The sequence below is a fragment of the Zosterops lateralis genome, assembly GCF_965231275.1.
Source record: "Zosterops lateralis genome assembly, chromosome: 4".
Taxonomy (NCBI): domain Eukaryota; kingdom Metazoa; phylum Chordata; class Aves; order Passeriformes; family Zosteropidae; genus Zosterops; species Zosterops lateralis.
In genome coordinates this window covers 29,061,258-29,084,499 of record NC_139765.1, presented here as the reverse complement: position 1 = coordinate 29,084,499, position 23,242 = coordinate 29,061,258, and the positions used below count along the sequence as shown (strand labels likewise).

Sequence of the window (23,242 nt, the reverse complement as noted above, 5' to 3'; positions counted from 1 at the left end):
ATCTCATTTGTAAAGGTAAACTAAATCCCATGGCTCTGCAGGTCTATATGCAATGTCTTCCAGTGCTGTATCTTTACCTCATTACTTGCATATTAAAATGTTCAATAGTTACTGGTGATAAAAATGACAACTCTGTTAACAAATCAGTAACAGTGCCTTAGACATAAGTGCTTAGAAAACACTTCACTTGCTCCTTTACAGTCACAGCCTGTCTGAGAAGAGTTCATATTAACTTAAAAATACCAGTTCTTTTCTCCTGTGTTTGGTAAAAGCTGCATTTTTGTCCTTTCCAACCTGATTATGTGAGCTGCAATTTACAGGGGAGCAGTGTCATGTAATGCCTACAGTACAGGTGGGGTTTTCTTCCCCAATTACAAGTATTGTTTAAACTCGGTACTGTTTAAACTTGCAAAAATGGATAAATGGGATACTGAAATGTGTATTTCGGCTGTTGCTGTTTGGGAATCTTGGCATCCCAGCAATGAATTTTAATTTATGCTGTGTGGTTATGTGAGTCTCAGCTTCCCAAGAAACAGTAGTTAGTGTAGGTTGTGTATTGCAGAGTGAAAGCTGGCACTTGAAATCTCTGGTGAGTGGGGTTGCTGGGTGTATTGCTGCTGCACTTTTCATTTTTGCTAATAAGACCATACTTTTCTGCACTACTTGCCTGCTATGAGCAGGTTCTTGTAGCCTGGCTGGCTTCCAGCTCACCTATTTTTGTACAAAGTCTGCTAGAAACAAGCAAGACAAATCTGTTTCAGTTCTTGCCTGCTTATTGGCAATTTCCAGACTTTTCTCTCTAGAAGGTGCCTGTTTAGTAGTAGCTCAGTGGGACTTGGTATTGTTTCTACAGTTTAAGGCTTTCTTAACTTCACTGATGGTTACTTTAAAACTATTTGGTTTTACAAATCAATGTGTTTTCTTCCCCCCCCCCCTTTTTTTTTTAATCTGAATATAATAGACCCAGACTAGCAAAGCTAGTTTGGACTATGGCTGCAACTTTTTAATTTGCTGGCTGTTTGTTAGCTCAAATGTGGAGGCTGATAATCACGTGTAACAAGTTGCAGTGGTAATGACTCAGAAAAATACTTGCAGAGTGTGATGATTATTGCCCATAAATTTAACTGGGTGTAACTGAATATGAGTGTCCTCATGACAGCTGCTGGTTGTCCTGCATCTTCCTGCCCAGCAGTACAAAAGGCAAGCCCTATTTCTGTCTCCTTACAATAAATGAATTTCCTACTGCTTTCATGCTCTTCAGGTTGCCTTTTCCAGTTGCTGTAAGTGGTAAAAGTCCTGGCTGTGTTGTCTGGTAAGTGAACCATGCTCTCTTTCCAAAAGACTTTTGAGCCAGATGTTGAAGTCTGTTTTCAAATACCCAGATGATGGGTCATCTTGTTTCCTTTACATGCAACACCAGAAACGATGATGGTTGTTGTAGAAATTATTAGGAACCAGAGTTCAGAAGCTACTTGACAAGCTGCTTCTTTCACACAGACCTTGTGGGACACATCATTTAGAGCATGTACAGCTTGACCCTGAGTGATGTGTCCTTTTGATGAAGGCATGGCCTAAGATTTTCCTAATTTTAGACTCAACTACCACACTTCTCTTAGATGTGGGTAGGACAGGGTTTGTGGGTGCAACAAACATAGCTGGGTGAGTATAACTACATTTCAAAGAGGAGGCTGAAATAGGGCATGTGGGGAGGCAAGTGGAGTTCCTGTTCCAGCAAGAAAACTGCTGCTGTGTCCTTCTACATGGTTGTGTCATGTTCACTTCAGCATATCAAAACACTACTTGTATTTCAGAACAGTACAAAAACACAGGAAGATGGTACAGAAACTCGATGATGGGATGTGTAAACTGGAATTTGTTAATTTGATTTTTACAACTGGTCTTTTGGAGATAGAGGAATTTTGCCAAATCCTTTCTTTAGGAAAAAAAAAAATCTGTCATTCATATTCATTGTTATTCATTTCCCAGGGTTATGCACTGTTGGTACTCGGCCTTCTGTGGAACATCAGTCAGCTGTCCAGAATGGGAGGTGGGCAGTATATTTTCCTCAGTCCAAACACTTTCACAAAGTTGTGTTTAGAGATAAAGACGGTGTAGCTTGAGAAAAGCATGGCACGCTTTATAACAGGTTATCATTTTTTAAGACTTGGGCATAGTTACTTCTTTCTACAAGGATTCAAGAGGCTTTTCTGTTTTTATAATTTTGAATGTTTCCGTATTTTTAAAGTAAAAGAAAAACCAGACAACTCTGCTGTGACTCTTATAATTTTTGATTTGTGTTTTTGCCATGGCAGGCACCCAACTCATATAACTCAAAGTCATACTTATTTTAGCTTTGCTTTGCATTTCTACTGATGCTTACATTTCCCTTGTTTTACAAAAGTACAGGGCTCTAGGAAAAAACCCAAAACCTGTGTAGGCTAGTCAGCAAATAAACAGTAAATTATTTACATGGTTGTTTTGGAAGTGCCTATGTCCCCAGTTCTTGAAACTACTATTTCTTGTTCTTTTAGTAAGGCTAAATCTCTGAATCCCTTAAATGGGAGAGGGCTCTACAGAAGCTTTCTCTCATACTGGAGGAAAGTAAAGGTAATGTCCTGTCAGGATGCAGAAATCAATTGCCACCTGGGACTGGAAACTGTTACTATTTTCAATTTAAGGTGAGGCTACTTTGGCCTGGGGTGCTGCATCCCTGTGATGTCTCAGCAAGTTTGCAGAAGACACAAAGCAGAACGAGTGGCTGGAAGGCCAGCTGGGGGCACTGCCACACAAGGGGAGCAGGACAGGCCCAGGAAACGGACGTGGGGTAGAAGCTGTCCATGAGCCAGTAAAGTGCCCTTATTGCAAAAGAGGCCAACAGCCTTAATCTGGTTAGTGGGTGCAGAGCTACTACCTGAACTAGTTAAGTATTAAGAACTGAAGCAGAAGCTGTGGAGAAGAGCACCTGAATTAGCTCAGCCTTGTGGACTGTACTAATCTCTACCCTCCCCACTGCCTTGATCAGGAGGACTAGAACTCTTTCTCCTCCCCTTCACTTGTTCTACCCAAGAGCAGCAATAGGAAGAAAGCTGGATTTGCTTTTGCAGAGCTAATGATGTCTTTCAGAGAAGGCCTCGAGACTTAGCAATCTTTGCTGTAATGCAGGGGAATAGCTGGAAGCACAGCCTAGGCAAACTTTCTAGTAAAAATGGCAGGGTAAGATTCCTTCTAAGGGACTTGAGTATGTACTTAATGGTGATGATTGAGACTAATGAACTCTCACATCCAAGTTGCTCTCTACTCGTCCAAAGACAGACTCTTCCATTATTGCCTGAGGCTCTGAAGACCCCTATGGCTCTCCTAAGAGATGTGCTTGGAGGAAGAAAAAGTACCAGAAGCCTAAAAGGCAAATTTTCTGAACTACCTGTATGTAGAAAAAAGTGTTTAAATTACATTCATTTCCTCACCAGCAAGGACAGTAGAGAAAGTATTTGAAAGATTGAACAGCCATAACAAATACATTTGTCAGATCACTCACTTCAGCACGTGGCTTTTAGCAAAAAACAAACAAACAAACAAACAAAAAAAAACAAACAAAAAAACACCCACAAAGAACCCAACCAACCAAAAAATTCCCCAAGCCAACACATGAACTGTTTTGCACACTTAATTACGATGAGCACACGACCAAGAAGTTTAAAATCTGAGGCTGTCCTTGCTATAATATGGCATCTTTCAGAAACAGAAATTATAGCAGAAGTCATTAATAAAACCAGCTGTTAAATCACTGACAGCCAAAGCATTTCTATAGTTAATGCCTTAACCCGTTAGACAAAAATCTAAAAATTTTTAAAAATGTAATGAAAATGTAGGAATTGATTCCAGTATACACACATTTTTATGTCCATATCAAGGCATTTTATTGAGGTATAAACTTTGCAGAAGATGAGGTAACAATTTGCATAGGACATACGCAAAATAACTAACTTCACAATTAAAATTTAATTTGCATTAACTACTGTATGTGGAGGATTGATAATTCCTGCTTGTTAAATTCTCCTCACTGCACAGTTCTGTTAATGCTAGTGGTAGGACCATGTAGTATAAGATACAGCAGTTGTGGGTAATGAAACCAGACTGAGAATGCTTTCATGCAAACATTGCAGCTACTTTTCATCAGCTGTTTTTTCAGGGATGAGTGAGACAGACAATGCTTGCTACAGCTTAAAGTAAGCTGGTCCAATTCAAGAACAGGGATGCTCATGTTCTTGTAGCAATGACAGCAGGGTGAGTGAGTGTGGTTTTATTGTTGGAGGGTTACTGAGGGTTTTTTTACCTGTTTGTTTAAAAAAGCTTTAAAATGTTTTTGGAATAAAAAAGCCCCTGGTTGTTAAATTACTTTGAATTTGGCACTTGAGTTTTAAGTTGTCAGGTTTGTTAAGGCAAAAACATGCAAGCCTCAGTAAAGATACATTCTTGTGTTATTAAACATTCCTCTTACAATACTTACATGAAAATAACTTCATGCTCTATTTCCTCAAGTTCAGATTTTAAGAAATTCTATCAGTGTATCTTTAGTATAGCCATTCAAGCTTGCAAAATAATTTCACAGAAAGTTGCCTACAAAAAACTCAGTTAAGTTACTATCTGACATGTTTTAACATTCCTTGCTGGTGAATGTCAATATTCTAAGACCTAGTAGCAATTCCTGCAAGACAGTAAGAATCATGGTATCATTAGAACTATACTATAAAATGTACACAAGCATATACAGAAAATTAACCAGAAAAATATCAGTTGCCCATTGAAGTACATTTTCTCAACCAATTCAAAAATATTATCAAAATACAAAACCAGCTTAAAAAAATAGCCTGAGGTAAAAGTTAAATGCACATAGCAATCTCTTCCTTAAAAAAATAGCTGTATTGAAATTCTAGGTACTTAGAAAGTTACTTATTGTCAATAAAAACTTTTGCTAACCATTGTAAAGAGTACTTCAACTAATACAAAACTATATAAACATTGAAAAAGTACAATACTGTACTTCCTTTTAAAAATACATAGTTACAACAATTTAAACCTTTATCATGCACACGCAGTTAACTGGCTTTGGATTAGCTGCTACTGTTGTCCATGGAACAGCCAGCTAATTCTGTGTGCTGCTGGCTTTCAGCTGTGCTAGGACAGGGGACTCTACCATGTCCATTTGCCTGAGTAAGTCGTTGGCTGTAAAACAAAATGTAGGCTTGAGCCTTGCATACTTCTTCCATAGTGCACATGTTGAGTTTTGAATCATTGCAGTGTACCCAAAATCCTACAATAAGGAAACATACCAGAAAAAAAATGTCATCAGAACAGTCATTTTAAGTAATTGCATCATAAGTAATAATTAATTAGTGTTTGGTCCCATTAAACTGTTTCAGTTGATCTGGTTTATTTGCCTCAATGTTTTAGAAGCCCAGCTTAGCTTCCTCAGATTTACAGGAGTTTATAGCTAGAACACACAGAACAAGCAATACAAAAACTGAACTGTTGGTCTGCAGAGCTGCGTTTCTCATTCCATGCACATCGGCTACAATTGATTCCCTTTTGCTTTTGAGAAAGAGTCATTGTATCAGTTCAGAATTAGGAACACCCCTTTCTCCCTCCCTGCTCATTTCCCAGCTGGTTCCTACCTCCTTCAGAATTGTAGCAGTAGGCAGTGTAGTGCCCTGAGCCAAATCCTTTCCCATGATGCATTACCACAGCAGACAAGTCGTAGATGAAGCAGTCAGGCAGGAGAGACTTGAGGGATTCCCTGCAGCAATAAGGCTCCATGTTTAGCATTTGATCAAAACTAACATGTACACCGATCTTCTCACGGTGATTACGTCCTGACCACCTGCAAAGTTAAATGAAAGCTTACTTTTTAAAGAAAGAGCACAGCATTCGGAATCATGTTCGAACATAACATAAAATTTTCATTATTATTCTGTGCACAAAAGAAATTCTAGGTTGTTTTTTTTTTTCTAGGCTTCCTCTTTCACTTCTTTATTTCAAGGCCTTTTAAACGTGTCTATGGTACCTACTGTTCTCATCTTCGGAAACATCGATCTTAAGATCTGTGCAGTGGTGAGTAGGAAGTACTTCCCACCTGTTTTACCTCTTTGGTATTTCTCATTTATTCTATCTCATTTTCAATTTTCTTTTTACAAGGGACAGATGGTGCTGATGTGGGGCTATGAGTTCACAGAGATGCAGTGTCCACTTCTTTTCTCTGAGGCTAAATGTATTTATGCATTTAAACATCAGAAGGTTATCTGAGACTTCCACTGAATACTGTCCAGGGTTTGTACATTAGTGATTATGAGCATCCTACTCTACCTCAAGACATCACAAGACATAAGACATTATTAATTTTTACCAATAGAGTTCAGAGCAAGGTTAGTAGGTTTTGACCAAAAAAAAGGATAAAATAATTTTGGTACTAAAGTAGCAAGTATCTGAAATCCAAAAAGTTAATTCCCTACTTGCAACATACCTTACTGATGTTTCAAGTGAACAAGAAAAAGAAGTTTCTAGTAACTATTTCTCACCATATCAGTAAAGAGAAATGGAACTGATGCTGAACAACATTGATTCTAAGCAATGGTAGAGCAAGACTGAATCTATCAGTTTGCAACACTTTTTGTTGTGGTACTACTTACCTAAACCGTTTAAGGTGTAATCTGAGAACCTGAGGTAGTCGACACACCATAAGCTGCTTCTGAGCTTCTGTGAGTATAACTGGTTTAGAAGAAAACTTCCTTCGTTTTGCTGAGGTCAAACACACAGTTACACAATACAAATCTTGGTAACAGCCTTGTATTTCAGTCTAAGTTTTATCCACAGATTTGTGTAGACCTAAGTATCTGTGATACATGCCTCCTTAAAAAGGGTTATTTTACGATGCAAGTAAAAAATACTTGTGGTCACTTACATTAGTCACCTTAATTTAAAAAGGTGATGGCTTCTTCAGCTGGGAATATTAGAAACCCCATCAGTGTGTCATGAGAATGTATCTAAATGAAGCATCACACTTCAAAACATTTTTTGAACAATTTCATCTTCTAGGGGGCAAGTAACAGCTACCAAGTGACCACACCAGGGCATAAGAAGGTTTTTGTTTGCAATATACTTTTAAGACTTCTATACTTGCACTGTCAGTTTATATTTTACACAGAGAACGTATGCATGAGTACATACTGCCTTTACTCACTGTTGCACTGATCACATGCATATATCTTTCCTTCCAAAGCTTCAGTTTCTGTAAACTTGGCCAGCATTTCTGTCAGCAGACATGGATACTGAGACGACATCTCCTTGCCATTGCTGTGATACCTCTCAGGAAACTCCAGGGATAGGTCCCAGAAAGGTTCTATGGTATTTGATTTATTGTCACAGGCAAGGCATGTAACCTGTAAAAAAGATATTCACCAGCTGCTTACATTCCAAAATGTACTTTGCTAAACATGTACCATAACATAGCTCTAAAAAGATATTCTTTTTCCTAGAGATAACCAAGGGTAACCAAAGACAAGACAAAATCATTTAACAACAGAGATGATACACCTAAGTTCTTTTCTCTGAAGCAGCATGTCCAAAATGTTATCACAAACAAGTAAGTGTTCTTTTGTTTTACTGAGAAACAGAAACAGTGTCAAAATGTTTTGTCTGGGACTGTCCAAAAGAAAGCAGCTGGTGAAGTCTCAGGAGTCTTTTCTCCAAAAGGAAAATTTACATGAGAAACTATAATATAGGTTAATTTAAAAATAAATCAAAATAAATCAAAATCACACACACAAAAAAGAAAAACAAAACAAAACAAGAAAAGGAACAGCTGGGGATTTTAAAGTCATATCCTTCTTACTTTGTAAGTCTTCCAGGGAAGCCTGGATTAGGAAGCACACTTCTTCAAAGAAAAATTAACAGGTAAAAATAATTTATTTCTTCTTTCAGTAAGTGGATCCATCGTCACACTAGGGAAAGGACAAGCAGTAAGACAACATAAATAAAATGTAAAGAAGTGAAGTGAGTCAACCTGGAAAATGCAGATACTACAGCAGGTGACAATAATTTATTATAACATTCAATACTTAGGAAAATAAGTTAAAAGCAGTAGCTCTTCTAAGCTGGAAAGACAACACATTAGGTGTTGCATGCTTCCTATTTAGGAAAATACCACAAGTTGTTTGGAACAACTAACACAAAGACATAGTAATAAAGGAATGAAAATTCATGTGACATCCAAAGATTGTTATTTCACAGGGACCCCTTTATCCTGCTGCTGTTCTACATAAATTCAGTGTAGCTCCCTTCAGTTTGGTTAGTAAGCCTACACAGGTGTGAAAGCACACACGGTTGTGTTCAGACACTCCTTTGTTTTCCTCTGAAGGTTTGCTCTTAGGTAATTATTCACCCTGCTTTGTTATTTCATGATCATTTATATAAGGACCTATCTGTCACCACATGGTATCTTCTTCCTAGGTGTTCTTGTAACTGCACTCAGCAGCTGCAACAGCTTATACTCCATCTCTGCATTAGCCACCTACTTGCACATGTGGATTTGTGTACCAGCATGAACATTTAGCAGTGCAGTTACAAAAACTGTTAACTGCTTTAAGATGAAAATGCCACTGCTTTGTTCTTAGAAAACAAAACTTCAAACTCACATGGCAGAAAAGAGGAGATTCTTCTGTTTAAATTTACACTGCCAGGAGCGTCTTTTGTAAGTGCTAACATCTGGCAACATTTCAAGGCCACAAATTATTAGTAATTCAGAGCTGAAATCTAGACACAGGAGACAAAATAGTATGTTTGGCCACAGTTCAACCACACTCCAGCTTAAACTCAGAATGACTAATAAATTTCTGCTGTACAAATGGGTAATTTTGTTGGGCCAAAAGTTTATTTAATTGATGAGTTACATCAGAATTTGTTTCCCAGGAATGCACACTTAAGATTAAGGAGCTCAGGATGTAGAACACAAATTACCTCAGTACAGATAATTTTAACACATACTGAGGGTTTAAATTTAGTGTATTAAATTAATAATCTAGATTAAGATCTTATTTCCCAACTGGCTAAGGAGTACTATCCCAGAGAAAAAGAAATTAATAATAGACCCAGCTTCCAATTTTGCCAGTCAAAAACCTGAAGAACACAAACAGATGTAATAAATCTGCTTCTCATCTCGTCATGCAAATGTGAGCAAAGCTGATTTGTGGGGACAAACTCCTGATATACTGATACAGAGCTCCACTTATTTCCTCAAATCCAAGCCAGTCCCCAGTGCAGCAGAGTCGCACTGGGATTTCTGCAGCTGCCAAGAGGCCGGTAACTGACACACCCGGGCAGCCCCATCAGCCCAGTGCTGAGTGCTCACTGCTCCCGGACACGGACACGGCGGGAAAGGACAGCCAAGCCTGGCTGCAACAAGGGGGGAAGTGATTTCTTAGCCAGGCCTGCGCTTACCAACTGGGTTACTCAAAAAGCAGGAGGATTCCCAGCCTCCTATGGAATCCATCTACATTGGCCTATCCATTGGCACTGCCTTCATGACATTCCCATCACTGTTCTCTCTGTCCTAAATGAGTCTCCTTTATCTCACACTCCATTATCATTCACACACTGCAATCCAGATTTCCTTTCTCCATGAGAGGGGCAGAAATTGTAAAAACTGTTCAAAAGTTGGTTGAGCGAGATGAGATTTTATAAAACACAAAACAAAAAGAACTCCAAACATGAACTCAACGAGCAAAAACTTTATGCATTTGTCCAGTGTAACTTTGTATAAGTATTCACAACAGTAACAGGGAAGGGAATCTACTCTAGCAATCTTGTTAGTGATGTCTATCTTTATGATAAATTCACAGTTGGATTTCACATTATAATTCACAATTTCCATTACAGTTCAGAATTGCTACTACAACAAGCTTTAATGCTGTCATTTATAGCAAAGCAAATGAGATGTTCACATTAGAGCAAAGTAAATTACTGATTTTAACTAGTCTGAAATCTCTACCTTATGTTCTGCCCTGACCACCCTCTTATGCCTTGAAACACGGGTACTAAATACAATTGTTTGGTTAAAGCTTAGTATTCAATCACGGGCCAAAGGCCAGACTGAAAAGAGTTGGATCAAATTGCTTGATTCAAACTAAGCATGGAGACTACTCAGACAAGCATCATTGTGGCCGCAATAACGTGATGGACAGCCACTGCCCTGGATGGCATTCAGTGAAAATGCAGCTAAAGAAAATAGTTAACATATTGCTGCAGAAAAAGCCAACTCCATCATCAACTGTTTTGCCTGTGTTCCCTGTACTTGCATGGAAGAAAGAAAACTCTAACCACCTCTGCCCCGACTGTTTTTTTCCTTTGTTGTTTTTAAGAAGAGTAAAATAGCCAGTCCCATTTTTGTGCTTTCACTAGATGAGACATATATATAACGACTAGTAACTCGATTTTTGCCCAGCAAAGTAACCATTTGAAGGGGATCTCTGAAATGCAGCTACAATGCAGAATTCATATGACAGTCAGCATACAAAAGACCCAACAGAACTTTGGTGATAAGCATACAGCATAATCAAAATGATCTTTATCTGTTTAGCAGAATAACATAAAGCATAACCACAGCTAACTGTGGTCTGTGATTCAATGGTCTCTTACAGATTAATTCAAAATGTTACTTTCATTTAGTTGGAAAAGAACTTGACAATCATTTTGTATGTCAGGCTAAAAATAAAAGCACAAAGACTAACACAAAATATAGAAATCAGTATAAAAGACATCAACTGGCTTAAGTGCAAATCCTCCCATTACCTGCCTGAAGTTCTTGTCTTTTTAAAAGCCTATTCAGTGGCAGACTTAACACCCAGCAGTACAGAGATGGCCCTCAGCATTCTCCCCCAAACTCACACCACACTATCCAAAACTGAAGACTTTCAAACAACTCAAGAATCACATTTCCTCTTTTCTCAGACAATCTGTCCTGAAATATTCTTTAAGAATACTTCACCTACCACCCCGGTTAGAACCAACTTCACTCACTGAGACTTGGCATATTTATTTCTCTGATCACTGCAGGATGTTATTTTGCCATGCTGAGCAAGAGTGGGGGAATCATTTTACTCAGATTCCACCTTAAAAATGATCAGGAAGTAATCAAACTGCTTAGGAAGTTTTAAAGTTTTAAGCATGCCTAGAGGTATCAAAAGCTAGATCCTACCATGCGTTGCTATGAAAAATATTGGAGCCAATTCTTCTGAACTCAGAGAAGTCTGCAGATGACACAAAGCAGGAGGAGTGGCTGGGGCACTGTCACCCAGTGGGAATAGGACAGGGCTGGGAAATGGGACAAGAGGAACCTTATGCAGCTCTACAAAAGGAAACATCACATCCTGCTCCTGGTCAGGAATCACCCAGGCACCAGTGCAGGCTGTGGGGAAGAGAATGGCCTGGGGTAGAAGCTGTCCATGAGCCAGTAACGTGTCCTTACAGCAAAGGAGGCCAACAGCCTCTGGAGCTGAGCAGAGCATCACCAGCCAGTCCAGGCAGGTGATTCCTGCCTTCTCCTCAGCTCCCAAACAGCTCAAGTGTTGGTCCCAGTGCTCAGAAAAAAGGGAGATATGGATATGCTGGACTGAGTCCACCAAAGGGTCAGGAAGATGATAAAATATCTGGACATATCTGACCTATGAGGAAAGCCTGAGAGAGCTGGGACTGTTCAGCCCAGAGAAGGAAGCTCAAGGTGGATTTTATCCTTGTGTGAGAATTTCTGCTCATATGATTTCTGAGTACCTGTGGCACATCACAAAATCTGCTCTTTCCATTTCTGGATTTTTAGAAAGACACCTGTCCTCTTCCTTGCTTAATATGGACAAAGCTGAAATAAAGACACTTCAAAAATTGTTGCACACTGTGCTATTTAGTTCCTACCATTTAAAAAAACACAAGCCAAAAAACTCTTGAGACAACAGCAAACATACTTGAGCTCTTAATGTGTATTTAAAGATCTGTGAGCCAGTGTGGGTCAGTTTACCGCTGCCACATGAGTTCATGGCACAGTTATTTCTCCTTTCCCACTGAAGGACTGAGGACAGGAGACAGTACTTTCCACAAGAGTACAAGCACTGAGGGATTGGAAATAACCAGGATTCTAATAGACACACTGGGATCTCCTCAGAGTCCCAATGGGTTTGAGACTTTGAGCCACTTTCTCCAGACAGTCACTGCAGGAAGACTAGCATGTGAAAAGACAGAACAGAGGGGAAGGGGTTTGCACCTACAATGCAGATCATTACTTCTCTCAGATGTACCAGGTATTGCAGTTTCACAGTACTGCAAAATCACAAGCTGAAATCCTAAAACAGGTATTGGAATAAATATAAAATAAAAAACCAATTTGCTCATGCTGTTCCTGGAGTTACCCATTACCTAGTCTAGTACTCAATAAAATAGTAAAATATTTCAAGCAGCAGATGAAGAAAACTTACTTTAAATAAGCTGAGAACATAGCAAAACAAAAGCAACTACCTCATATAAAATGTTCAATTGTTTTGACATTACGCAAAACTTTTTCTAATTATCAAAAAGCAATCTGCATAAGATTCTCAAACATTTAATTCTCTGCTTTCTTAATCTTACATCCTAAATTCAGTTAGTGCTGAACCAGGCAGCACTTCAACAGCAACAGACTGACAGTAAACTCAGGACTATGACTTCCCTGCAAGTTAAATTAGAACTAGAAAAAGGGGGAAAAAGTTTAGCTGCACATGTGAAAGTAATGTGATACCAAAGTAAACATACAGCTTATCAGCAGCGTAAGGGATCCTCTGTGTACTTTATCAGGAGTAGCTCATAGTATTCCTGAGGTTTGAAGGTCAGGGAGATTGACTTCATGGCACTTGAGTATCTCACAGAATCAAGTATCTTAAACTTATATTTTCTGTACATAGGGGCAGTAAGTATGGTAACATTTTAGGGGGTTTAAAATGGAAGGCAACTGCGCACTGAAACACGCTTCCCAATTCCCTTTTTTCAGTGAAGTAAGATGTAACTTAACATGCTAGGCTAAAATCCAGTCTCATTTTTAATGAGGGCAGCTGGGAACGGCTCCAACTATCTTCTAGAGAGAAACTGTAATACTGTCACAGTATTACATATTACTTTATTTTTATTACTATATTTATCAGGGTATTAATTTATCTTGAAGATAGATAGTTAAGCCTGTAAGGATTAAACATACACTCCTTGCTTTTAAGAGCTAACACTGTCCAAGACACAATGACAGCAAGAAGTTTGGGGTTTTTTTCAGCCCTTCATGGGTGTTTTCTTGCCTTTTTAGTTAACTTCATTAAAGCAGTTCTGACAAACGCCTAGTGAAATCATGATGCAGGAATCTTACTGAGGAAAGGAAAATAACTGCCTAATGGAGTTTTTAAAGTTCATCTTTCCATGTGCAAACACCAGATATATTCAGATGACCTGAATATATTTTACAAGGAAGAAATCTTCAGGGCTTACCTTTTCCTTATAATATTTATCACGTTCAAAACCACAAGTGAAGACTAAACTGAAAAAAAGGAGTGGCAGGAGACAAAGGGAACACTGGGAGGAGGTAAAGTGTGGAGACTGCCTAATGAGCCAGGGAGAAATTACTAGATAACAGCCTCAATACTCTTTTCCTTGTTCCTCTCACTTCAGGCATTCTTGAGTTCATCAAGGCTGTATTCTGCACACAGACATGGAGGAGCTGCAGTAAGAGCTGTATGTAGCCACAGAAATCAGAGGATACCTCTTCACATAAAGCTAAAAACACGTGAAAATAGTTATTACTGAAATGATGCTGAGTCTTTAGACCCTTGAAAATTCTTACCAAAGCAATAAATCCTGTGAGGTTAGAAGTGCAAGAAAACCTTGCCAGTATTCCTAAAAAATTACTTTATTTTTGCTGACAAAATTGCTATTTTGGAGAGGAATGGAATTTTAAAATAAAAACTCTTTCATGACATAATATACTAAACACTTCCAGTTGTGCAACACTGACACAAAGATATGTACTAGCCAAGGAAAGGAAGTATGCCACAGAAGTGCTCATACACTGGCCCAGACAGAAGGTAGCTGGTGATCCACTTTTATTGATAGATCTAACAGCTCCCAGTAGTTTCACCAAACCTAAAATGATGGAGGACTGACATATGCTGCAAACAACCCTGTTACCTTCCTATGAAGTTTATATGTATCATAGCAGTAAACAATCCTACCTTAGTCAAAAACCACTTGGATTTCCAGTTTTACATACTAAAACATTAAAGCATCAAACAAATAGACAGAATACCAGAAACAGACATTTTTGTGTTAAACCTTTTCTTTACACACAATATTCATCAAATGCTTCCACACTCCCTCAGTATCATATTCGTGTATACTACAGATCCATTCCAGGAGCCAGGAATTTCCCAACTTCTGTTCCTGCTTCAATGTGGTTAGTTTTCAGATTAATTCATCAGAAACAAGCATTTGTTTGTTCAGTCAGTATTCAGACATTTGTACACACGCACTTTTGGGATATGCATAATAGCAGTGAACACACTGAAATACTTAACAGGGAGCTGAGAGGTAGGAAAAAAAAAAGTTGTCATGCAGAAAGAAAGAAAACCACTATTGCCTCCACCCCACAAATTTGGTTCCTGTGTTGACAGAGCCCTCTGTATCTTTGTGTTGTAACAGAAAAGAAGAATTAGTATTTCTGTACATAAAATCATGACATGCAATTACTCACTGGTCATCAATCTCAAATTCAAGCTATTCAGTGAAATAACATCCTGTTAGACATCCATTACCTAATCAGTTACTACTTACACGAGATTAACACCTTCCTTAACATCTTTTATCTAGCAGCACTATAGTGATAAGCCAGATACTTAAAATTGTAAATTCTTTATTCCTTCAAATGAGTTGGTGCTTAACAGCAAATGCAAGTGTTTCTCTGTAGGTGGAAAGGTGTGTTTTATAATAACAAATTCAAGTCTTTTATGATCAACAGGTGTATTGGGTTTGAATTGCTTGGGTTTTGGCAGTGGAAGAGCTACAGGGTGGCTTCTATTGAAACTGCATAATATTTCTTCTGAAGCTGTGTAATATATCCTCACCATCCCACCTCAGTAATTATAAATGTATAAACCTCTGAAGTATGTCCATCCCTGACTGACTAAAGTAAATCTAGAACTACAAATCATTAAACACCTTAAAAAGAGTAATCAAAAAACATACCTGACTTAATAGCTGTCCATGAAAAATGTTGTTAACCACATTCAAAACCTGCTTTATAAGTTTTCTTTGAGAAGCAGGGATGAGAGCTGGGTATCTGGTCCCCGTAGTCTCCAGTTCCTGCTGCACTTTATCCAAAAGTTCACAGAGAAATTCCTGAGCATCTTGTTGGGCATACCCTCTGAAGGCTGGAATTAGTCTCCACACAGAATGAAGCATGGCAAAAGGAGACACCAGTGCCCATTTGCCAGACCACATAACCTGGAATAGAGTATGCAACTCATGACAGAGAGAAATGTGCTTTGAACTGGGCTCCCTGGGCTGGATAAGTTCCATACTTTTTGATGCTCCTCCACTTAATCCAGAGGATACACTAGGCCGCCTCACAGAATATGATCCCTTTACTGTCTCTTGGTTCTCATTCGTGTGTAATGTTGAGGCAGCTATTGACAGGTGTTTAGATGAAGATCTTGTTTTACCATTGGTTGCTGTTGCCAGCAGTTCCTGAGTTTGGTTGAGATCAAGCTTTAAAAAGCATTCTCGAAAAATAAGTAAGTGACTTAATACCTGCAGGATAGAATTCATATAGCACGTGTTTCCCAGGTTTCTCAGTCCTGTTACTCCAGGAGTCACTGTAGGCCTTCGTTTAATGGGAGAGTCACTTACTTTTTTCAATCTCAGTTCTTCCGAGGTATATGTTTCTTTCAACTCTGCCAAAAATTCTATGTTCTGTGACATTTCTTGAGGGCAGGGTTCTGGTTTTGAGGACATTCTAATCAGATTTTGTAAACGACTGCTCTTTCTTGGAGGCATCTTTTCCATCTCTGCTTTCAATTCACGCTTTCGTTCTTGTCTTCTCTTCCTAGCTTCGTCCTTTTTTAGCTCTGCTTCTTCTTGACGTCTTTCTTGTTCCAAAATCCTTTTTCCGGTAGGTGTCAACTCAAGCCAGGATCTGAATACTTTGCCGAGGACCGCGCGTCGCCGGTGCCAGAGAGCTGTGAACATCCTGTCTTCGTTCCGAAGCGTGGCCTGGGCACCGCCGTGTGCAAGGTAGGAATCATCACTTGTGCCCATAGAACGCAAAGTCCTCCCGCTTCGAGTCGTGCACTCATAGTTTTGACTCTTGATTGCACTTAACGTACTCCGCAAGAGTTTTAAGTCACCGGTTGCGTTGTCATTGAGAACGTAATCGTCGCAGAGATAACAGAAAACATACAGCTCATTTACTTCCAATGCCACTGGGTGGCTGCTCTCCTGAAAGTGCTTTAGTGCATGTTCTTCGATGTATCTGCCACAGGCCACATGTGAGCAGCTGAGGCACGCCCACACGGATTCTGTAGTATTGCAGTCCACGCAATGCCATTTCTGAGGATTGAGAATGGAGTGATCCTGGGCCAGTCGCAGACGTCCCACGTGCTTACACTTATCCATTGTTAAAACTGAAGTTGCAGAGATATGCTGGCAAAACACATAATCCAAACTATTTTCTGCCCATGATACTTCAATCTGCAACTAAAAAAAAAAAAGAAAGTTATAGTTCATAAATATCAAAACGTACCCCTTTTACAGGAGTCAATGTACCAAATTCATATTGAGATGAAGATCACTATCATCATCCAGCTGAGTGCCACCAAACACATGAAAGAAATCAGTGTGGAACCACACACACTTAACACCTTCAGCTGTTCCCCATTCACACTAAATTGCCTGCACACCACTCTTTATATTTCCAGTGCTTTGTGGCTCAGGACTGAAGCATACGAGCCACACTTTTGGCCTGGTTTAGGCTTTTTTATTAAGGGCACTGATTTCATTAAAAGATGCTGCTACAGAGTTCGGATACAAACACAACCTAAAGTGAGAAAAGCTGCTCCGGGAAGCTGTGGATGTCGCCATCCCTAGAACTCTTAAGGGCCAGGTGGGATTGGACTTTAAACAACTGGGTCTAATTGGATGTGCCTCTGTGCACAGCAGGGGATTGGACTACAGGATCTTTATGGTCCCCTGCAACTCAAACCATTCTGTGATTCCAAAATTCTCCTATTAATTCAACCCCTAAGCACAGAGGTGCAGAAGTGCAAAGTTCACTTAAATTTATTATGTTTACACAGTGCCAACAGTTCAGACAAATGAGGCTTTATACAACTCAAACCCTTAATTAATCCATACCTTTAATTAAATCACTGCCCCTCTGTGCTCAGTCAAATCCATTATACCATTTCTATAACAATGTATCTTAAATACCTACATTGTAACATGCCATCCTAACACCTCGGAAAGAGTAACTTGGCAAAGCAGAACTTGATTTCTTAAGGCAGAAATACCAGGTAGTATCTACATCAGTTACCACAAACTTTATAAAAACTTTCTAATCCAGATCTTCAAAAATCATTTAAAAATCTGTCTAGCACTGGCTTACATCCTTTATTAAGTTTGTATGGTTGCATTTATTTGTTCACAGTTGCTCTTTTTGCCTCCTCCTGTAAGGTACATTTACCCAAAACAGTCTCTGGTTAGCAAAATTTAAAGAGACAGTGATTCATTCTTGTTTTTACCATTTCCTTTGACTATCTTGTTTAGATATAACACCTAGAGCTAAATTATAACGGTGCTACGATGCATCAGGAAGTGATTACATTTGATCTGGGGCATTTGTGCCCACCACATCACTGACCAGAAGGGCCAAAGAGCACACAGCACCCGTACCATTATGCACGGTGCTTGCCAGATGAAACAATTAATTCACCTGAAGAGTTCAAGGCTTTGCCATTACAAATACATGCTCTGGACCTGGCCTAGGCTGTACAGTATCAAGGTCCTGGATTCTATGCTTTACAGGTAAATAAACCATACTACTTAAGTACTGAGTGATTTACACAACTCTGGATAGAACCATAAAAACTACATTCCAGCCATTAGCCTTAAATATGCTAATATTTATTAATTTCTACAGTTATGAAGCACACAAGAATAGGTTACTCAATACAGAACAGATATTTAGTGTAAAATAAGCAGTAGGCAAGGGGAAACCTAATGTGTATGACACCACTAAAGAAGAGAAACAGATAAAAGGCTGCAGATGGCTGGAAAAGAAGCTCTAATTTGCATCTGCTACTTCGATAAAAACTGCCGTTAAACGATTCAATCAAAAATGGCTTTGTTTGGTTAATTGGCCCATGGCTAGTGCCCTTTAAAATGTTACAGATACCAACATAAGAGCTGTAATAACTCTCTAAGCACATAATCACAGCCAGCATTGCACATGTCGTATAGAATTTATGCTGTAATGAAGAAAAGCTTGAACCAGCTGTAGAGAAACTAAAAACTTGTACACAGTTTTACATGCCCATATTAATCTGTCATTCATTCTGGCTAAGAGTTGTTTCCAGTCTATACTGACTGCACCAAAGAATTTCAGGCACCGTGACCTCTGGGGAGCCATTCAGCAGCTCCCAGATCAAGTACCAGCCATAGTGCATTAGCGGAGGTCGAGATCGCTTGTGTGCTATGGTCAACAGATCACAAAAGTAATGGCTTGCTTTACTTTTTCTTCTTGCTTGCACCCATAACATTCATTCCTTCTAAAAGGCAATCTTATCTGCAGACTGCCAATTAGATTCTTTTACAAATAGTTGTGCACAGTAAGTTTGCTTTTTATATTGTCGCTAAGTAAGACAGCCAGCATTATCTTGTGTCTTCTAGTCTGACAACCTCTTTTCCACAACTAAATGGAACTTTTGTAACACTGATAAAATTCGGGATAGTAATATGTATGTTAAGTGTGCTGCAATAATTAAACATGGTATAGAGAATTTTAAGGGACAAGACTCATCTTCGTGTTGGCCAACACACAGAGATTCTACTGCATAACATATTAGTACCAGTTCTTTCCAGCAGACCAGAAAAGAGCACTAAACCCTGCCTTCCCAAGGGCTGTCACACACAGCAACGCTGTCAGTTAGAGAAATCCAACAGGTCAACTCTTTCTGGATTTGCTAAAGTCACTGTGTAAATCCTGTACTTTATTTTTCCTTCTTTCTATTACTATATATCAGGGGTTTTTTTCACACTTTTAAAAACATTCTCAAGACTAAAACCGCTTACATGCCTCAGTGTAAGCAGATATTGGACTGAGGACAAAAGTAGTCCTCAGTGGACAGCCACTGTGTCAATCAGACTGCACATTCAAGCTCTTCATGTAAAAGCAGCACAATTCTACGAAAGCACCAGATCAGCACCTCGAAGGGAAAACCTAAAGCCCCAGCTCCCCCACCAGCAACCAAGCCAGCATGACATTTTCCCACCTACGTCGATGTGTGGAGAAAAGAGACGGTGGAAGGGGGAGGGGGGAGAAAACATCTTAGCATGGGAGAAGTCTTTCTTTGAAAAAAAGTAAAGAAATTAAAATGCTGTTTGGTCAAAAAGACAGCAATACCTCAAAACACTGCAAAAAAGCTGAGAGTACAAAAGTGAGACCAAGAAAAGTTCAGATGAATGTCAAGCAGCACACCGACATCATTAACGTTTGAAGTACTGAGACTGCATTAACCCACAACATTTAAAAACTGTACCTTACAACGAAAATATGGCAAAAGATCTCAGGGTAAAAACATGAGTGACGTGACAAATAATGATGGAAGAAATGGGAAAAATACTGCATATTCATTCTCACACCTGAAAACTGCAGCTGGAATAAAAATAGTACAATCCAATGCTCCGATGTTAAAATTCCCTAAAGGAAGTTATTCAGCCCTGGTTTCTGCATTCTTCTCTCCTGAGGTTCAGTTCTGTGCACACACACAAAGAAACTTTGAATTAGTTGACCAGCACTTCAGAGATCAAGCCCCCCTCTGTGTTCTTACCACAGACCTGAGCTGAAGTAGTAAGCAAAATAACAACTACTAGCATATAGAATAGTAGTATTGAAAGCATTAAGTTCTCTGGAAACAGAGAGATACACAGAAGTTTCTTCTTGCACCGAAATTTCACAAGCTAGAAACAAAGATATATAGAACAGGATTTTTTTATTGTACCATATTTCAACCTTACTGACATGCTCATTCCTTTTGTTCCACTCAAGAATGGCTGGCAAAATGTACATTTTTGGGTAATTCATGAGCTGAAAAAGTACTTGATGCCTAAACCAACTTAGAAATCATGAAAATTTATGGTTTTCTTCACTTCTGTTCCATGTTAAAAAAAAAAAAAATCCTATATTTTAACAATTTAAGGGGCATTTTCACAGCTGATAAATTTATACAACGTAACTATAAATATGAACTAAAGAATGTATTTTAGTCACTACCTGTGTAATTAATGCTTAACACATAAATGAGAAGTCTCAAATATTAGACCAGAAGTGCAGTACAGAATTGTACAATTACATATATTATAAATACACGTACGTGTGTGTGCTCTTGTGCCCCATTTATATTCTGGTTTTTAGTTTACCAACTGATTTTCATTAGTTTCAGAATACTCGCTGAATATCTGAAAACACAGGAATCATGGGTACTTAACTCAAAGTTTTAGATAACAAATACACTAACTAAAAGGCAGATGTACTGCTTTCTTAAACCAGTTTTCTTTAAGAAAACACATTAACGACACATTTCTGTGTGTAACTTCCAGCTGCAGTACAGTCCTGCAGGCGCAACAATTTGGACTTGAAATCAAAGCAGCACTTCAAAAAAGAAATTTTGTGAATTATTTCCGATTTCCAACAGAACAGCTTTTGACAAGAAACCCTCCAGTCTCCCTTTTTTGCAGCCGTGCAGACTTTAACTTTTTATGCCTTTTTTTTTTTTTTACCAGCTACAGAATGTACACCCAGCGTGCTGCCCAGAAGTGCCCATTCACCCGGGGACACCACAGCCAGCGGTACAGCCTTACATTCGACGTCCAGTACCGCCAATAACAGCGCGTTTCCTGCCGTGGAGACTCCACGATAAACACACTATACAGACCGAAGCACTTTCACACAAGCACGGAAAACAAGGCGCTTCTTACTGCTCTGAGGCTACACTTGACCGTTCTTCCCGTTTAGAAAGACGAGCATCTGTGACTGCAGTGACAGCTCCTGCTGTGACAGCCCCAGCCCGTTCGGACGCCGCGGCCAGGCTGGCCCGGGCTCGGTGCGGCTCCCGCCGGCGCTTCCCGGTGACATGGCGGGACCTCGGCCCTGGCCACCGCCGCGGGAGCCCAGCGCGGCGGGCCCGCTCCCCGCGCTCTCCCTCACCCCGCCGTCCTCCCGGCCCCTCCGGGACGTGCAAGGGAGCGGGCCCCAGGCAGGAGTTCCCCCGCACGCACCGAGCGCGGCGGGAAGGCGGCAGAACCCGGGCTGTCCGGCGGGGCTGGCGGGTCCAGGGTCCCGCTCCCCGACCCCCCGCCGCGCTGTGCCGTCCCCGGCTCGGCCCCGCCACAACGAGCGCCCCCTCCGCAGATGCCCCTCGGCGGGCTCCGCGCCGCCGCTACCGCCCCTCCCCGGGGAAAAGGCGCCGGTGTCTCCCGCCCCCCGCTCCCCTGGCCGGGCACCTGCTCCCCGCAGGCGGGCCCCGGCGGGCTGGCAGCGCTGCCGCCGCACTGCCTCTGCCTCTGCCGCTCCCGCTCCCGCCCGCCGGCCCCGCACGCACCCTTCGCCCGCCGCCATCTTGGGCGCCCCGAGCCGCCGCCGCCTCGGAGCGGCCCCTGCGCGACGTCAGCGCCGCCCGGGCCGCCCCCGCCCGCCCCACGCCCCACACCCCACACACCCCATGCCCCACACTCCACACCCCCGCCCGCCCGCCCGGGGAGCCCGCGGGATCCGCACCCTGGGGCGGCACCGCCAGCACCCCCGCATCGCACCGCCCGGCACCCGCGTCCCGCCGCCCCGCACCGACCTGCCCATTGCCATGTGCCGGCGGCGGGTCTGTCACCACATTTGTAGTGGCAACCGAAGTCCTTCCCACGTCTCCTCCCACCTCTCCCGGCCTCCCCGCCCGCCGGGCAGAGCGGGCCGGTCCGGCGGGGCCGGGGGCAGCGCGGGGAGCGCCGGGGGTGGCCGGGGCCGGTCCCGAGGAGCCGCCGCTGCCCGGGCCGAGCCCGCGGGGCACCTGTTCGCCCTGAGGGGGGTCTGTACCCGCCGGGGAGAAGCGGGTCTTGGGCCCCCCAGGAGCTGGTGTCCAGATTTCCTTCCCAGACTTTCACCCGTGGTTTGGCACCGGCGGCGCCTTTGTCCGAGCGCAGCCCGGCGGGCGCTCTGCGGGCCGAGCGCTGCCCTGAGCCCCAGGCCTCGCCCCGCCGCCCCAGGTGCCGCCAGGAGCCACCCCTGCCCTGGGCCCGCCCGGCCGTGACAGACACACACCGTGCCGGGGATCTCGGCCCTTGAAACGCCTTCCTATCGTATCTCTGGGCAGGTTGTTTGTGGAAACTTCTGCAAGGCAGCTCACGTGATAAAAAACCCCAATCTCTTATCAGGGCCCTCTTACCCATCTATTGAGTACTTTTTCAGTCTCGGGTTTCATTACAGAAACTTAAATAGGCAAAAGACTTGTAAACTCATGTCCTGCAGATGTCCTGGTTTTTACACTTGATGCCTCTTTACCCTGATACTTTTAGAACTAAAGTTTCTGAAGTGCAGCCAACTGGTTTTAGCTGCTTTCCAGTTCTGCCAGCGCTGAATTAATTTACCCTTGTGCACGCCTTCTGCTCTGCCCTGTGTACGGGCAGGCTGTGTTTGGAACAAGAGGAATCTGGTGAAAACCCCCTCCCGACTGGGCAGCATCACTTTCTGCATCCATGCTGAAGCAGACTGGCTTGTGGTTTTATATGATCCTGTTCAGAAAGCCAGTGCATGGTGCTGCTGGCCATTGCAGAGCATGATTGTGATGTATATAGTATATAGTCACAATAAATAAGTAGTGGTCTGCTGCAGAGTGTGAGCATTTCAGATCCTCCCCTCGTGTTTTGGATCCGT

General features: G+C 41.5%; 1 protein-coding gene across 5 annotated transcripts; it reads right to left on the bottom strand.

The window, feature by feature from the left end:
• Positions 1-3,905: 3,905 nt before the first annotated feature.
• On the bottom strand, positions 3,906-22,250 carry USP44 (ubiquitin specific peptidase 44). Of its 5 annotated transcripts, XM_083858877.1 has the most exons (7): positions 21,921-21,943; positions 19,963-20,075; positions 15,292-16,800; positions 7,235-7,433; positions 6,684-6,792; positions 5,673-5,878; positions 3,906-5,311 (listed from the first exon to the last, which is right to left on the bottom strand). In XM_083858877.1, exons 3-7 carry the CDS (start codon positions 16,717-16,719, stop codon positions 5,112-5,114), a joined length of 2,142 nt encoding a protein of 713 aa, XP_083715003.1. In that variant the 5' UTR covers positions 16,720-16,800; positions 19,963-20,075; positions 21,921-21,943; the 3' UTR covers positions 3,906-5,111. The 5 variants fall into 5 exon arrangements, with proteins under 5 accessions (XP_083715003.1, XP_083715005.1, XP_083715006.1 ...); XM_083858879.1 differs by lacking the exons at positions 19,963-20,075; positions 21,921-21,943 and adding an exon at positions 22,167-22,250; XM_083858880.1 differs by lacking the exons at positions 19,963-20,075; positions 21,921-21,943 and adding an exon at positions 22,167-22,190 and having other exon boundaries at positions 15,292-16,794.
• Between the last annotated feature and the right edge of the window lie 992 nt (positions 22,251-23,242).